The following is an 18,935-nucleotide window of genomic DNA, read 5'->3' on the forward strand; positions in this document are numbered from 1 at the left end:
GCATGGGCCCAAGCTATGCCTGCCTCTTTGTAGGTTACGTGGAACAATCCCTCTTCCGTAGCTACACTGGCCCTAAATCCCACCTCTTCCTCCGTTACATTGATGACTGTATCGGCGCTGCCTCGTGCTCCCACGAGGAGCTCGAACAGTTCATCCACTTCACCAACACCTTCCACCCCAACCTTAAGTTCACCTTTTTTTTTTTTTTTTTTTTTCTCTCCTTCCTGGACCTCTCTGTCTCCAACTCGGTCAACCACCCAGAAACCGATATCCATTTCAAGCCCACCGACTCCCACAGCTACCTAGAGTACACCTCCTCCCCCCAACTTCCTGCAAAAATGCCATCCCCTGTTCCCAATTCCTTCGCCTCCGCCGCATCTGCTCCCAGGATGAGGCATTCCACTCCCGTACATCTCAGATGTCCTCGTTTTTCAAGGACCGCAACCTCCCCTCCACAGCGGTCGAGAACGCCCTCGACCGTATCTCCTGCATTTCCCACAACTCATCCCTCACACCCCCTCCCCGCAACAACAACCAAAACAGAATCCCCCAGGTCCTCACGTACCACTCCACCAACCTCCGAATCCAACGCATCATCCTCCGACACTTCCGCCATCTGCAATCCGACCCCACCACCAAAGACATTTTTCCCTCCCCACCCTTATCTGCTTTCCGAGGGACCACTCTCTCCGTGACTCCCTTGTCAGCTCCACACTCCCATCCAACCCCACCACACCCGGCACTTTTCCCTGCAACTGCAGGAAGTGCTACACCTGCCCCTACACCTCCCCCCTCACCCCCATCCCAGGCCCCAAGAAGACTTTCCACATCAAGCAGATGTTCACCTGCACATCTGCTAACGTGGTATACTGTATCCGCTGTTCCCGTTGTGGCCTCCTCTACATCGGGGAAACCAAACGGAGGCTTGGGGACCGCTTTGCAGAACACCTATGCTCGGTTCGCACTAAACAACTGCACCTCCCAGTCGCGAACCATTTCAACTCCCCCTCCCACTCCACAGACGACATGTCCATCCTGGGCCTCCTGCAGTGCCACAACGATGCCACCCAAAGGTTGCAGGAACAGCAACTCATATTCCGCTTGGGAACCCTGCAGCCCAATGGTATCGATGTGGACTTCACAAGCTTCGAAATCTCCTCTCCCCCTACCGCATCCCAAAACCAGCCCAGCTCGTCTCCCTAACCTGTCCTTCCTCCCACCTATCCCCTCCTCCCACCTCAAGCCGCACCCCCATCTCCTACCTACTAACCTCATCCCGCCCCCTTGACCTGTTCGTCCTCCCTGGACTGACCTATCCCCTCCCTACCTCCCCACCTACACTCACCTTTACTGGCTCCATCCCCGCCTCTTTGACCTGTCTGTCTCCTCTCCACCTATCTTCTCCTCTATCCATCTTCTATCCACCTCCCACTCTCTCCCTATTTATTTCAGAACCCCCTTCCCCTCCCCCATTTCTGAAGAAGGGTCGAGGCCCGAAACGTCAGCCTTTCTGCTCCTCTGATGCTGCTTGGCCTGCTGTGTTCATCCAGCTCTGCACTTTGTTGTCTCGGATTTTCCAGCATCTGCAGTTCCTATTATCGCTATCAAGCAGTTGTCACGGGACTCAGAAATTAGATTGAGCAACAACGTACCCAGACACACACCTCGATCAACTCGCATTAGAAGCAGATTTGAAGCTGCGAAAGAAATTCAGCAGGATTTCCAACTGATCAGTACTATGAGGTAACAATCGCTGGAATCTCTTTGGTGTTAAAATATATATCTAGACTATTAAAGAGGTTTATTTTCGGAAATAAGGAAAGAATTGGCATTCATAACGCTGGGATCATTTGTTCATGTGGGAAGGTGTGATGCTAAAGACTGGTCATTGTTAGAGTGTTCGAGTTATATTAATATTTCAAATTAGAATTAAATTAGCCTCATTAATACACTAAATTAAATTTACATTTGATGTTTGCATGCTGTCAATGCACTCAGATCGTTTTAAGAAGGAAATGTTGCTTTATGCTCCATGATTTTCGAGAAGGGATTTATTTATTTACAAATCAAAGCGAGTTCACAGCATGAAATGGGATGGGTGCGAGTGAACATAACATGGAATCTAGCGGCAGTTCAGTTTAAATTGAACATCTGAAAGAAAGAGAGATAGCAAGAACTGCCGAGGCTGGAGTCAGAGAGAACGCAGTGTGGAGCTGGAGGGACACAGCAGCTCAGGCAGCATCAGAGGAGCAGGAAAGTTAATGTTTCGGGTTGGGACCCTTCTTCCGAAGTGGTGAGGGGGAAGGGAGCTCAAATAAATAGAGAGAGGAGGGTGTGGGGCTGGGGAAGGTAGGTGGGATGGTGATAGGGGAGTGCAGGTAGGCATATGGTGGGGATTGGTCAGTGAGGTGGGAGGAGCAGATAGGTGGGAGAGAAGATGGACAGGTTGTGTCAGGTCAAAGAGGTGGGGATGAGAAGGAGGGTTGGTCATGGGATGAGGGGAGATGGGGAGATTTTGAAACTGGTAAAGTCCACATTGAGGTCATTGGGCTGTAGGCTCCCAAGGTGGATTATGAGGTGCTGCTCTTCCAGTTTCTGGGTGGTGTCATTCTGACACTGGAGGAGGCCCAGGATGGACATGTCATCCAGGGAGTGGGAGGGGGAGTTAAAATGGTTCACAACCAAAAGGTGTTGTCGTTTGTTGCAAACCGAGCGCAGGTGCTCTACAAAGCGGTCTCCGAGCCTCTGTTTGGTCTCCCCGATGTAGAGGAGGCCACATTGGGAGCAGCGGATGTAATAGACCATATTGACAGATGTGCAGGTGAACTTCTGTCTGATGTGGAAGGTTTGTTTGGTGCCATGGATGGAGGTGAAGGGGTAGGTGTAGGGACAGGTGTAGCACTTCCTGCGGTTGCAGGGAAAGATGCCGACGAAGGTGGGGATAGTGGGGAATGTGGAGCGGACGAGGGAGTCATGGAGAGAGCGGTCCCTATGAAAGGCAGATAGGGATGGGGAGCAAAATATATCTTTGGTTGTGGGGTCGGATTATAGGTGGCAGAAGTGGCGGAGAATGATGTGTTGAATACGGAGGTTAGTGGGGCGATATGTGAGGACAAGGAGAATTCTGTCTGTGTTTTTGTTGGGGGAAGGGGATGTGAGGGCAGAGGTGCAGGAAATGCAAGAGATGCGGTTGAGGGCGTCTTCGACCACCGAAGCGGGGGAAGTTGCGGTCCTTGAAATAAGAAGACATCTGGGATGTTCATGAGTGGAACGCCCCATCTTGGGAGCAGATGCGATGGAGGCGGATAAATTGGGAATAGGGGATTGCATTCTTGCAGGAAGGTGGGTGAGAGGAGGTGTAGTCTTGGTAGCTGTGGGAGTCGGTGGGCTTGAAATAGATGTTGGTTTTGAGGTGGTCACCAGAGATGGAGACAGAGAGGTCCAGGAAGGAGAGAGAGGTATCAGAGATGGTCCAGGTGATCTTGAGGTTGAGGCGAAAGGCGTTAGTAAAGTTGATGAACTGTTCAAGCTCCTCGTGGGATTTTGAAACTTCACCAGTTTGTGCTCCTCCAGCTCCACACTGAGATACAAGAACAGTTAGCTCAATGACAATAGCCTGCACTGAGCATATGTTAATCTTATTCAGTGCAATCGCCAATAGAAAGATGCTGGCAAGGATAGCATTGAATTTTCCTTTCTGTTTGTTTGAAGAATTAAGTGTTGAATACCATTGAGCCACAAATTTGGAACTCCTAAAGTTGATTTCAGGAAGTCTGAGCAATGTGAAAGATTACCTATGTCTACATTTATTCCGATAGAGTGAGTTAGCACAGTACATTTTGGGGGAAGAAATGGAGCTGAAGACACATCCAGGGAAAGCTAAGGATTTCGACTCTGATAAAGGGAACTGGTGTATTCATAAATAAAGGTTATAAATTTAGCTGAAAGTCAATGAAATAGGAGACAAGGAACATGAATGTTTCCTTCATCATGAAGGGACTAGATGTTTTTGAGCTGATATCCACCCAATGTTGCCCGTGTAATCCTAGAACTATGGGACTGTTCTGAAATATATGTAATTACAATATCAGAAATAATGAAATTCTATAGAGAATTGCAATCCAAGCAAGGAAGAAACTGAGACTTAAGACTGTTACAGATTATGTTTTTGAATTGAGGAAAATCTCTCATCACTATGGAGATGGCAGAATCTTAAAAAAAATCAACCTTAGAGTGGCACTTGTAGGTATCCAAAAGAGTGTGCTGCTGAGAAATTGCCAGGATTATTTCACACACAACCATGAGCTTGATTAAGGCTGTCTCCTGTTGGTTTGTATCATTTTTCCCACCAATGTTTAGAGAGTGATTACGTGAGAAATGTCATCACAAGTGCACAGAAATTTACCATTTGAAAGCAGTCAAAGTTTTTGGTATCCAAGTATTGACATGGTTATTTAAAATTTATGTAATATTTTAAAACATGTTTCAAAATGGGTAATGATTCAGTCAATGCCCCTTTCATTCTGTGGTTAAACAGAAGAACAGTTTAGGAAGAAATAGGAAGAAGTAATTGATTTCTTTGAAGTGGGAGGGAAAGAATACTTTGCTTTGGTCAATAGCTAGACATTGTACTATGCACCCATACTTACATTCAATACATCATCATTCTTTCAACAAGTTGTCAGTGAACTAATTTTGACTTTGAGGGAAAGCCTTCTCCACTCGCAAATACATCAGCCAGCATTAAAGGCACAAGTATGAATTGAGCCATGTATTTGTAATAAGTCAGAAATCACATACCACCACGCCAAAGACCAACAGTTTTATTTCAAATCACGAACTTTTGGGCCACTGCTCCTTCATGGGGTGAAGGACCTGACGAGGAAGCAACTCTCTGAAAGCTTGCAATTCCAAGTAAATCTGTTGGACTGTAATCTGGTGTCATGTGACTTTTCACTTTGTCCATCCCAGTGCAATACCATCACCTTCACATCATGTTTTTGGAGATATGACAATCCATTTTGTAAACAAACTACATGGAGAAGAGACAGAACTGCTGTTGGAATGAGATGAATTTTGATTCATTTTATTCTCTTGCAGTGACACAGTGAAGGATTTGTTGAAAGTGAAGCTGAATCAGCTTCAATGTCACTTCACATGGGCTCCACAGAAAGAAAACATTGACTTGGATGATATGAAATACAGATTAGAAGATTCGATACAGGCTGGTGTGAAATATCAAGACAGGTCCTACAACCAACTTGCTTTTATAACCTGTCTGCAAGGAAACTGTGAAGAGGCAATTCAGAATTTAAAGGAAGCTGAAAAGATTCTGAAGGAGAAACATCAAGATGAATTTGAAAAACGAATCATTGTCACCTATGGAAACTATGCCTGGGTTTATTATCACATGGACCGACTGGGAGAGGCTCAGTCCTACCTCGATAAGCTAGAGACAGTCTGTAAACCATTTCCTGAAGCCTCTCAGTTTACAGCAATGATACCCGAGGTTTATGGGGAGAAGGGTTGGTCACTGTTGACTACTGCTGCCCAGTATTATGAAGAGGCAAAGGAATGTTTTAAAAAGGCCCTGGAGAAAGATCCTGACAATATTGAGTGGAACGTTGGCTATGCCACTGCTCTGTCTCGTCTGGAATGGTTTTCTGGGACCCCAGAGAGTCGCGGGCCCATGGAATCACTGAAGTGGTTTAGACGTGTGCTGGAGCTTGATCCCAATGACTCTGTATCCATGGTGCTGTTGGCTCTCAAACTACAAATAAGTAGGAAAAGTGATGAAGCACTCACTTTAGTTGAACGAGCATTGCAGAAGTCCCCTGATCTCCCTTATGTGCTCCGATATGCAGCTCAGTTTTACAGATACTGCAACAATGTGGATAAAGCTCTGGAGCTGTTGGAGAGAGGATTAGAAATTAGCCCACACTCTACCTTCATACATCATAAAATAGGTCAATGTTACAGAACCAAATTGTATCGAGTGATCAAAAATCCACTCAGTAAAGATCCTCGCAATCCGGCATTTCAACAGAAAGCTGAGCTGGTCAATAAATGCAAGTACCATTTCGAAAAATCTTTCGAGAAACGGTCGCTGACATCTATTAAGGGCCACCTCGATTTTGCAGCAATTTGCTTATTAAATGAAGAATATGACAAAGCACAGGAAATCTACAGCCATCTCCTGACACTGGAAGTTATTCGCCCAGAGAACAAGCAAGCGATATGTTTAGCGGTAGGGTTATTCCAACTGAATCACAAGAATTCAGAATCAAATGCCATCCAACATTTTCTGGAGGGAATGAAAGTCAATTACAACTCAGTGGAATGGAACAAGTGCCGTGAAAACCTGGAGAAGATAGCAGCAAGACGACTTCGCAGGAATCCAAGAGACAGTGAGGCCCTTGGTGTTCGGGGATTCCTGCACCAACTCGATGGGGAGAAGTGTGAAGCAATTGAATGCTTCAAAAAGGCTTTGGAGTTTGATCCTGACAATGACGAATATTTAAGTGCTCTTTGTGAGTTACGCCCTTCCATCGAGGGCAGAAACAACTTTCCCAATGAAAACTAACTGATATGTTGAAATACATTGAGGCACCGATCTATAAATGGGGGTACATTTCTTTTACATTCCATGGGAAACTTCGAAGTAAGCATTTTACTTCTGTGTGTTAATTTTCCATAAGGCCCTTTTTGCAATAATTCTAAATGTACTTTATTCAGGAATATTGACCACACTGTGGAACTATCCAAATCACAGTAATTTCCGTAAAGTTAAAGGTTCTGCTGAGCGTGAATAGAAACAAAGTAATGTCGGATATGGGGAAATAGTGTTAATTATATGGCAAAGACTGTGTCATTTTACTTTTCTGCACATTGAATTGCGGACTGATAGGAAAAATAGAACTCCTTCAAAATCAAGAATTGCTGTATGCATTGAAGACAAGTAACCTGACACACATTGTAAACACTGTTTATGCAGCTGCAACAGTTGGAGTGTAGTTTGCAGATGAGCTGGAGACAAAGGAGGTGCGTACACAAATGGAGTTTAGGCTGACAGCAAGTAACTGATCGGTTTGTGGACTAGTGACCAGTTATCAATGACAAAAGCCTTCTGCCTGCCAACAACAATATGATCGGTTCTCAAGTAGCTGAACAGCTTGAGATTAAGAGCAAGAGAGTGAGAAGATGTAATAGCCAAGTCGCACCAGTGCAGTTACACCACCGGCATCGAACTGGTATGTAGAAAATCATGCAGATCTATCCTGCAAACAAAAAAAACAGGACAAGTCCAAACTGGTCATTTACCACCCCATTTGTCTACTCTTCATTATCAATAAAGTGACAAAAGGTGTGATCAACATTGCTATCAAGCATTACTTGTTTACTAATAACTTGCTCACTGGTGCTCAGTCCGGGTTCTGCCAGGGCTACTCAGCTCCTGATCTCATTGCAACCTTGGTCCAAATATGGACAAAAGAGCTGAATTCCAAATTATCTCAGCCCCAGAACATTGCTGAAGTAGATTCTCAGGGGATTATCTGAGGTCCAACTTCTTTAGCTGCTTTATCAATGACCTTTCCTCCATCACAATGTCAGAATCTGGGATGTTCATTGATGGCTGCACAATTTGCAGCACCATTTCTGATTCCTCAAATGCTGGAAACAGTCCACATCCATACGCTGCGACACCTGAAGAATATCCATGATAAGTGGCAAATAACATTAGTGCCATCCAAGGTCCAGGCACCAAGAAGAGAAAATCTAGCCATCACCTCTTAACAGTCAGTGGTATTACCATCACTGAATCCCCCACTGCCAACATCCATGACATTACTATTGTCCAGAATCTGACCTAGACCAATGTAATGACCACATCCTTTTATCTTCCTTCATTTTGGATTACGGACAAATGTAGAAAAATAACTGGCGTTAAACCAGGACTGTGAAAGAGTTGCTGCTCTATTAAAAACAAGTTACTGGAGCTCAATGTGAGTTGTGTTTCCACAGTTGTTTTGTTCAAACAGTGGGGGAAGATATTTGAGTCTCAGCAACACTAAACTTTGTTGGAGACATACTGCTGATTGTTTTTTTTTTAATTAGGACCAGTTGTGGAAGCCACAAGTCATCGCCATGACAACAACTCTCTGATTTGCTCCTGGGCAAATGAACAACTTGACTGTGAACAATCCAGGGGCAGAAGATCTGCAGACTGAAAGAAACAATATTTCTCTTTTCCTCCATCACAGTGAAGAACTGAAACCTTAATGATAGCTATTCTCTCCCAGCAATTATTTCTAACTCTTGACTGCGCAACTGAACAATGAATGTGTCAGCCATGCCTTCTCCTCTCCTGCAAGGAACTGAAAGCACGTGGATATGAAGATCAAAGATCAGGAGGACTTGGAAGAAGCAAAAGGGACACCTCAGTGAATTCTATGGACTTGTGCTCTTGAACCGTATTTCCAATTTTTTTTTCTCTTCGCTCATAACATCCATGTTCGCTTGTTTGTTTGTCTGAGCCTGTCTGCTTGTATCCATGATGAGGTTAGAGTTTCAGCTAATAGAGTTCTATATTGATAATTCATATTTTTGTTTGCCTGTTGTTGCAATTCATTTATTTGTAATAAATAGTGGATCTTGTTAAGTACAGAAGTCTGGTCTGTGTTTTCTGTTAACCTGAGTCCATCTAATCATCTCCAGTCTCCCCCCGCCTTCTACAAGGTAGACTAAAGAGTATGATGTTACAGTCTCCACTCATCTGGATGTGTGCAGCTCCAACAACACTCAAGAAGCTTGATACCATCCAAAAGAAAGCAGCCCACATGAATGGAACCCCAACCACCACCTTCAACATTCAGTCCCTTCAACACCAATGCTAGTGGTAGCAGTGTATACCATCTACAAGATGCACTGTAGTAATTCACTAGGGCTTCTTCTGTATCATCTTCAAAACCTGCAATGTCTACGGCTAAAAGGATAAAGGTAGCAAATGTGTGGGAGTATACCAACATCATGCTCCTTCCTCCCCCCCCCCAACCATCCTGATTTTGAACAATACCAATGCTCCTTCTCTGATACTGGGTTAAAATCCTGGAACTCCCTTCCTCACAACATTATGGGTATGTCTACACTCAAAGCATTGAGTCATTCAAAAAAACAGCTCACCAGCACATTTCCCGTAGTAATTAGGGATTAATAAATGTCTAGCCTGCGATGCATATACAATGAATGAATAAAGAAAAATTTGGATATTACAATAAAGTGGACATGTTACTGACAATGTTTTATCTTGCACTCATCAGGACAAACACAAGCAAGTCAAATTTGAAACAATCACAATAATTCATACTACAGGAAAAAAAAGAGTAAATAAAAACCAAAAGAACTGCGGATGCTGTAGTTCAGAACTGTTCTGAGGAAGGGACACCGGACCCGAAACTTTAACTCTTGTTTTTTCCTTCACAGATGTTGCCAGGCCTGTTGAGCTTTTCCAGCAACTTTGTTTTTGTTCAGGAAGAAAACGAGTGTTGATTTGCCAGTTAATCAGAATGAATTGTACTGAAATGAACTGCAATGAAATGTATTTCTAATTAAATTGAGCCAAGCATGAGCAGTCTCTGTAGAAGTCAACACTAGAAAGCAGTTCTCCTAATCAAAGCACGTTAATAGGTGCCTGCTGATGTGTGTTTTACCTCCAGTAGGTATCTTTGTTGATGCAAAAATGCTTATGTTATCCCTTGTAACATCAGAAACTAGGAGGTGGATAACGTGGAAAGATCCCAGAGATGTCTATTACAGCTTCCTAATTCATACAAACATACAATCACAGGTACTTCAGGGCTAACTTTAAGCTTTTTGATGACATAACGTAGCACAATTCCATCAGCATGTCATACTTCAAATGATCACATTTAAGAAGCTGGGGCATTTATACCCTTAAGTCACATGCACTGATGATATCCTGAGCAAATCTTTTTAAGATATGCTGACATACTAACTGTGAGATATAACACTATGCTTGCCTTAATAAGAATTCTACGGGAAGTAATGATATTGATACCTATACGTTAGAGGCACAGTGAATGATAAGCCCAGAGAGTGAATCCTTAAGATTTCACATTGCATTTTAGCTCATATAAGGGGATACAAAACCTACTTTAATGTGCCCATTATCTGATTTGAAAAGGCATAAATTTTAATGAAATAATTGATCAATACTACTTTGAGAAGGGTGTTCCACAGATAATTGACCCCTTTGGGAACCAGATAGGTTAATACAAGAAGTAAGATGTTCAGATGACCATCACCCTTAAGGTACCAATCAGAGAATGGTGTATGTGGTGCATGATCAACCAGCAACTGACAATGTACTTCCTCAGCCACAGTCCTTGAACACCACTGATCACAAGGATGTGCAGGGTGTCAGACAGGGTTGACATGCATCAGCTTTCAGCGGCGAGGTCCATACAGTGGGAAGATGAAGGATTGAAAGACCCGCAGAGGACGGAGCGTGTATTATTGCTGTGAAAGGAACAAAGACCAAGAGGCAGGAACCAATCCACATATTGACTGCACCCAAGGGCAAACTAGGGACATGGCATGTTTTAAACCAACTGACTTTTTTAAGTGTTACATTTTATTTCTCAATAAATGTTTTCTGAATTATGTCATCAGATGGTCTGACAGAGAGGAAGAATCAGTGGAAACCGTCGTAGTGTCAGGTTACAAAATTTCTCTTTGGATATCACTGCACCTTACAGATAGGCAGTTTGTAAGACACTGAGAAATGGAGAATAGAGAAATAAAGGCAGTCAATCTCAGTTGTAGAATGCAAATGAGAGCTCACGCTTGAATTAAGGAAACAAAATTCATGATTGAAAAGGGCTGCCCAGCTTTCCCTAGGGGGAAGAGTCTCAAAGTTAACCATCACTATGTATCTCAGTTCAGAGAGTTATGTGGCTGTAAAAGGGATTAAAACTTCAGAAGCTGAGAATAGCTTTGGACTGATTCCTGGAGAATAATCTCAAATGGACATTTATAAATTAGAACAGTGGTCAAAAAGTTTAACTGATGGTACCCCAACTGAGATGATATTGCATCTCTCATCAGAAACTCATTGTGCCCTAGATGAAGTAGGTGGAGAGGGAAAATTGACCGGCACAAATGACAAAACATTTCAAAGGAGCAGATCCACCCTGCCTCAAACTTCTGTACCTAGTGAAGAACTAAAGAATGCATTTAAGGGTTCAGTAACAGTTTAAACGAACCTCTGTCTGGGAATCTTGGATGCTGCCTTTACACGGGATCAATTGCTGCTGAGTGTGGAAGGTGCAGTAAGGTCCAATGGGACAGAAGACTCAGTAAGGGGTCAACTTCTGGCAGTCGACAGGAGATGGTGCAGAGAATTGTAAGTAGTAAAGTGTAAGGCATAACATATCCCTCACTCGTTAACCAACCAGTCCAACAAACAGCCTGCAGAAGCTTCTTACCTGCATAAACAATTACATGAATCAGTTGGGCTCAGTAGCCTCATTCTGTGCGCTACATAGAATTATCCATCATGTAATTTCAACGTAGATGCAGTTGCAACTTTAAGCCTAAGAGCAGAGATTCGCCAAACCATGTGAAAGTTACAAAACAGAAACATCATCTTCAGCTCAAGTTGGCATTTTAGACTTAGAATTAGGTTAGAATTAGATTTTATTGTCACGTGCACTCAAGTATAAGAATACGGGAGTACAGTGAAAAGTGTGCAAAGTCCTCATTCTTTGGTGCCATCTTGGTTATAAGACCAGATTTTTTTTTAAAAAAAGCAGAAATAAAAGAAACAGAGCCAAAAGGAAAGAAAAATGTCCAGCTCTAAAAGAAAGAAAAATTGTCCAGTTCTTAAAGCCCCATCTCAATAAAGGTGTATGGAACACTCAGCCTCTGATGCAGGCACCCAGGCCTAGCTTTGGCCAGTAATCTTTTGCTGCTGCTGCACTGCCACTAATGCCGAGAGGAACTAAGAACATATTGTCGATTGCAATGCTGCAGCCGAGATTCCTTAATGCCTTCTCCACAAGTAGTTACCCTAAACCTGTACTCCCACCCCATCCCTTTATCCCCATTTCTTTCGATTGCCTTTCTAACCTATTTAAAAAGTGCATTCCACAGTTTCAAATGGATCAGCAAAAATGTTGTCTTCTCCCTGTCCAAAATCTTTTAAACATTTCATTTCTGTCTGCCTGATCTAGATTCCCAATTACCAAATAGCAAGTTTCAATTTATTTTGTTCTTTCTTTCATAATTTTTAACACGTCTGTCAATCCACTAATTCATGATAACAGGGACAGTTTTGGTTTGCCTGTAGTGATATCTATATTTGACTGTACTTGAATAATCTGCAGATTTCTTTTGTATCTAAAGCCTTTTACAGCTTCAGGGCGGTCATACAAACTAAGTGGCAGTGCACTGGCACCACAGTCAGTGTCCTTTCTTATTGTTGACTAGCTAGGTGTTGGGTATAAGTCTCTTAGTATGTGTGCTCCTTCAACATACCTCTGTTAAACAATTGCTCTGATCTAGAGGACTGGCTGAGATCTGAACCGGAATGCAGCACAAGCCATTACAAATTCTGGATACAGGAGTGTATAGAGTCTAATGTGAACCTACTGACCTGTCACATAGAGCAATTGATACACTTCTGATCCAAACCCCAATCACCGACCTGATCTCTGTTTCTCTCCACAGCTACTGCCTGACATCTGTTTCTTTACCTCCCCTTTCGTGTTCTCATTTTAGATTTCCAGAACCTGAGTTCTGAATTTTAAAGACTTGCTGATTGCTTTGGAATACTGGAGCTCACATTGTTACTTTATTGAATCCGAGTCAATTTGCATTATAATAAGGTTCTTATTGCTCCTCATCTTCCTCTTCCAACTTCAACTCCAAATAATTTACATGCCCAGTGAGACCTCTAATGGAGAAATACACATACTGCGTGTTCAATCCGATGTGAAACTAATGCTAAATGCTCATTTTTAAAAAGTAAAAACTGAAAGGTTTGTGGTGGTTGAAAGTAACACAGGATCTTATAGTTTTCCCTGTTCTTTTTCCTCATGTATTTAGCCTGGCAACTAACATGGTTGCAAATGGTGACCAGGGAGCTTGTAATAGTCTGAATGCTGAGAGTTTGGGTTTGCTTCGTTCAGATTTTATGGTTTACCATCCGCTACGATAAACGTCCAAAGCTTTGGTGGAACAGTCCCAGCTGTTTCCAAAGCACTGGAAAGTAAGGATGGGTATATCCTCATAGAATGGCATTCTCCAAAACCCTGTTTCAGTTCTTGATGAATACGCACAAGAACAAAGCAGTAGCTGTGACTTTCCTCGATTAGCTCAGTTGGCTGGAGAGATGGTTTGTGATACTGAGTGATGCCACCAGCATGGGTTCAATTCCAACACTAGCTTAGGTTACCATGAAAGATTCTCCTTCTCACCCTTTCCTGAGGTGTAGAGGCCCTCAGGTTAAACTGCTCTAATGGTAGGAGTAACCTATTGTCCAGTAGGACTTTACCTTGGGGAGTGGTAGGACTAGGGCCACTTTCCAGTCTCACTAGACTGCAGGGTGTAGATTGCTTTTAATTCCTGGACAATGCACAGTAATGAGAAATGTAGCCCACTAAATACCATTCTTAGTTTAACCTGGATGATGTATGATTGTGGAGATGTATTTTAAATTAAATTATGAAGAACACAAGTCTCAGTAATTCAAACACAAATTTGTGGATATTTAATTAATCTTTAACAAAAATTTATTCCTTCATAATATAGCAAACATTTAACGGCAACATGTAGGCAGGTTCTCTCAATCAACCGGAAACAGTGTATACGTGGGATACTAGAAGTTTACTGCATTATCGCAATCTCTGCGATGTCCAAGTAGTCAGCTGAGGATCCTAGTGAGAAGCACTCTTCCGGTAAGTTTTATTTAAGGCGAAGCTACATTCTTATTTAAATGATTCATGCCGTAAATAAAATATAACAGTGATGTGTGTACCCCTGAATTACGTTTCTCTTAGTGTAATTTACAGAGATTAGATTGATGGCTTGATCAACCGAAATATTTCAACAACCGCCACAACGCTGTCCTAGATGCCGGTTAATAAAAAGTTTGCTGTATCACAGATAATCATACAAAAAAAAGTAAACATAAAGTGTCAAAACAATTATCCTTTACGTAAAAAGAACTTGATACCTTTTTTAGATATTTCCGAGAAACATGCAATTAATGGATATGTTTAAACTTTCTGCTTAAAATTATTTCACAGATTTTAAAATTATTTGTAGTGTGCACTCACCATACAAGTTATCTTTAAACATTCTTTCAGTAATGTTGAGTCTCTGTGTTGGGCAATTCCACACGGCAGCAATTAATATAGATTTAACATGAAGCTGTCACATAAGGCGTGATATTTCCACACTGTACATGAGAACATGTGTGATGTGACTGACCATCAGTTGAAATGTAACCATATAATGCATATCATTAACTCATAATCTCCTGCCTCTCAGAAGAAAACATTTTAAACTGTTTCAAACTGAAAGGATTAACTCCATTCCACAAAAGGCAAGGCAAATATTCTCCATGAAGCCACTGCAGCTGCAGCTTTTACAAGATTGCAGTTTCTGTTTAAAGGCTTTTCACTTACAACAAATCAATTGAAAGCTGTACACAAAGTGTAGCTCATCATTTTATTTAGGGATTCATCTGAAAACAGCAGATTCCTCTCATTGACATCTTAGGGACCTTTAACAGAACAGAAACATCAAGACACTTTATCAGGAAGTAGTTATCAGGTGAAATACCTGTGGCAGGAGAGCATGGGACAGATGAAGTCACAAAAATTTACAGAATGTTCATCAAAGTAAGATAAGCCAACACTCGCACTGTATCAGGGAGGCAGAACACAAACATGCTTCTCTCACCTGATTGGAGTACATGGTAAGCCTTCACAAAACTGTGCTCTCAAAGTTTTCTGCAGACATGCCCATATTGCAGTGCAGAATATTGCATTATTGCTATTTCAAATTGTAAAGTCATGAAAGAAATTGCACTACAAATTAGTACGTTAGATACTCATCTACTCAATGAGTGACCAACCAGCCAATATGCGCTGTTTAAATTACACCATTAGTTCCTACAGGGCAAAGCATTGCACAGAAGAAACCAACCAGAATCAGAACAATTCTCCTCATTTTTAATCACTGAGGCAATATCAACAGCCCATGCTGGATCATGGTAATGTCTTCCTGGGGCAAAGATCCATAAGTATTTAATTTTGTGCTCTCCCTCCCATTGCTGTCACTCATGCACATTTTGTGGGTAGCTTCTGTTGCATTTGTAAGCCATGGAAGTTCTTTGAGGGTCTCTATACAGCTGCAGTTCTAACAGATTCCAATGGTGACCGCAATCCTACCATTTACCAGCAGTCATTCCATGTAAAAGAAATCCCGTGTTAGAACAAGTGCATCCAGCCTGAAGTTCCAGGTGGTTAGTCTGAGGTGAGTGAGCACACTGGGTTAATCACAGTATGGTACAGAAGAAGAAAGAAATTGCTGGACACCATCAGTTCCAGCCTTTCTTTTTCTTAACTACAAGAGCCTCACAAGTTCCACATAGAATATCGACATTAACAATAATATTTCTCTGGTTATTACAGAGTAAGTCGAGCACCGGATGATAAGATGCTCACTACAGACCAAATCCACTTCTCACATCAGGTCATTTATGGCTATCCAACAGATCAGGCACTCTAGCAGAAAGAATGAGACAATACCAAGACAATATACAGCAGATCCCCAGTGACAGAGTTTCTATAAAAATCAGTTAAAATATCACTCATCAATTCTCCTATTTTTGCTTCAGGAGCAAGTTGTAGAAGGTTCTAACCTCAAAAAAACTGCTTTGCTCAAATTTGACATACTGGGAAATCCATGAGAAAAAGCACTTTGTATTGCTTCAGTGCTTTTGTATTGCTCAGATATCTGCTCTCATGTCTATTATTGTTCGTACTAACTGAAATCCCAGTCTATGGATGCAGTTAGGAACATGGAAACATAAGAACAGGACTTGGCCATTCAGCACCTTAAGCCTATTCAAACATTCAACAAGATCATGGCTGATCTGTGCCCTAACTCCATTTGCCCATATCCTTGAATACTTCTGTTTTAGAAAAAATTATCAATCTCAGATTTAAAATTGATCCAGAATCCACTGCCGTTACCATCTCCAAAGATGTCAGGCTGTCAACCTCAAAATCAAAAGAGGATGTAGCAAAAAGTACATATCTCCTCATCAAAACAAGCACAGGTATTAGAGAGCAGAGTGAATAGCTCCTGGGGATATCCTGAATGCAGCTGCTTAAAGAGGAGCTCAAGGTTAAAGAAGCCTCCACAAACAAGTGAATTCCCAGGAAGGTTGTATTAATAGCCACACCATTGAAGGAATTTCTTGCTCTTTTGAAGTCATGGTGAGATCAATCAGCCCAACACCCAGCCATCACTCTGTTATCTTCAGCAATGGGGATCAGAGGTTACACTATAAAAACATGCCTGCAAAAAAATTGTGTCCACTGCATCATCCACATCTTTGCCGGCAGCAGAGCAATTCCAAGTGAGCTATTCCACGCTTAGCCAGCCTCAGAACCACCAAAGCAGCAGTGGACATCTTTTACTACAAGAACTAGAGTAGTGAACATTTTTCAGACTGTTTTATCCGACTTCTATCTTTGAAAAACACACCCAATTTGATGTTTGCAGAAACTTAATTCTAATTGCGCAGCACTGTAGATTTAAGAACACAAAATTGCAGTCATGTATACATTGCTAAGTTTCTCATTATTTGAACTTGCTTGCAGCTGAACCAAATGTGAATGATATATAAGTTAAGGCATTTATACCATGAAAATATTTACTTGAGGATTATGAGTTTAAAATGCCACCTCATGCATTAAACTGATGACATGCTGAGGAGGCACAACCCAGTCCCAGAATATTGGTTCATTAATGTGCAGCACTAAAAGTTTATCTCCTGGTGTTCCACATAGAAGTTACTAACTGTCCACCAGCAGCAGGAGCATCTTCAAGGAAACATCCTGATCAATATAAAGAAATGTCCAGTAAGGCCATGTTCCTTAATCAGTTCCAATGCAGTCTGTCAATATGAAACGTTGAATCTGTCTCTTTGTGTCTCTGTCTCCTTCTCTCTCATTTGTTCTACAGATGTTGTCAGACATGCTGTTTCTCTAGCATTTTCTGTTTTTATTTCAGGTTCCTAGCATCAACAGCATTTTGCTTTAACTTAACCTTGCTCTTTGATCTTGACAGGATTTACCCATACTCCATAAACAATTTTATTTGAGGGCAGAATTCCAAACTTTTCTTCCAGCTGAAATCCATGTGTAGATTGAGATTAATGAACCAACATCAGCTGATTACACTGTTAATAGTGCTCACTAAGCACAATATATTCCTCTCTGCCAGGACAAAGAGGTTTCTTGTTAGAAACCAATTAAAGATTTCAGAACAACAGTGAATGCAGTTTTCTTCAACTTTACACACTGAGGAAAAATTTGATAAGTTTAGTGTCACAACATCTGGCAACACAGAAAATGTAAAATTCTCAAATGTATAATGTTGTCTTGCATAAAAGATTGAAATAAAGCAAAATAATAATTCAACGATGCTGTACCAGTTCGGAAACATAAGACATTTTACAGGATATAATTATTTGAAATATTGTATCAAATATTAATGAAAGCAACAGTGAAGATACACTTAGTGACTAGAAGCACCATTTACCATTGTATACGATTTTCTTCAAAGCCTCTCCTCCATACTCTGACAGAGTTTACTTGCAGACTTGGCTGTTTTTACTGTAACAAGTTGCAAGCAGGATCCTGTTTTTAAGATCTTTTTATTTGACAAGAACCTGGCCCTGCTGCCAACAAGTGACCTCACTCTCAGCTAGCAGGTTTGAGTCATGAATACATTTCCTGCAATTTTGAGATCCACACTGGCTAGATAAAACCACATTGGCAGGTCAGGAGTTCTCACAGATTTTATCTTCAAAAGTTTTACCCAGCATTATTTTTGCTTTCTGATAACCCTGAACATTAACTGTGCCCTTTCTGATGGTGAATTGGATGGGAATGCCAAATACAAAGTGTGTTTTTGTTGCCAATACTATGAAACATAAGTGCAAAAGAAACAGAAGCAGGAGTAGACCAAACAACCCCTCATGCCTGTTCCACCATTCAGTATGATCATACTTGCTATTCATATTTAGCCTCAGTTCCACTTTTTTGCCCACTTCCATATCCCTTGTTGCCTTAGAGAGCAGATATCCATCTATCCTAGCAATAAATTACAGCATTCACGACTCTGAGGTACAGAATTCCAAAATCGAGCCGTCATGTCTTTGTTACTAGTAGCATGTACCTTTACTCGAGTGCAGTTCTCTCCTTGAATTATTGTTAACCAAATTCTGCCAAAACAAACAGAATCCTGAAGAGGGGAAAATCCAAGTAAATGTACAAAATTATTCTACGTGAGTAACATTTAGGTGGTCACGTATTTATCAGTAGATAAGACACTGCTTGAGGATTGGTTTGCAAAGATCGATCCATTGCGTTATACTGAAATGAAAAATGTTATTCTAAAAGAGAAAGTGCTTGGTAACCCTGCCAACATCTGTGCATCCATGCATCAGCAGGTTATTGCTTTGTATGACAATGCCAGCTGTCATTGTCATGACAAAATAATCCTGAACAGGCCTAACAAGAGAAAAGCTGGAGCAAAAAATTCCAAACAGCCAAAGTCATCAAAGCACATCGATGAAATGTTATAAATCTGAAAGCAAAACAGGAAATTCAGGA

The 18,935-nt window shown here is 41.6% G+C and overlaps 1 protein-coding gene across 1 annotated transcript in view; it reads left to right on the plus strand.

Moving 5' to 3' along the window:
• The window catches only part of LOC109929470 (interferon-induced protein with tetratricopeptide repeats 5-like), a 19,777-nt gene extending 13,194 nt beyond the window's left edge, over positions 1–6,583 (plus strand). The window contains exon 2 of the mRNA XM_020529145.1: positions 5,101–6,583. Within this exon, the coding sequence (XP_020384734.1) occupies positions 5,101–6,583 (1,483 nt within the window). The remainder of the gene's footprint in view (positions 1–5,100) is intronic.
• The last annotated feature ends 12,352 nt before the right edge of the window (positions 6,584–18,935 follow it).

Source organism: Rhincodon typus, chromosome 20 (assembly GCF_021869965.1).
Source record: "Rhincodon typus isolate 14 chromosome 20, sRhiTyp1.1, whole genome shotgun sequence".
Lineage (NCBI taxonomy): Eukaryota > Metazoa > Chordata > Chondrichthyes > Orectolobiformes > Rhincodontidae > Rhincodon > Rhincodon typus.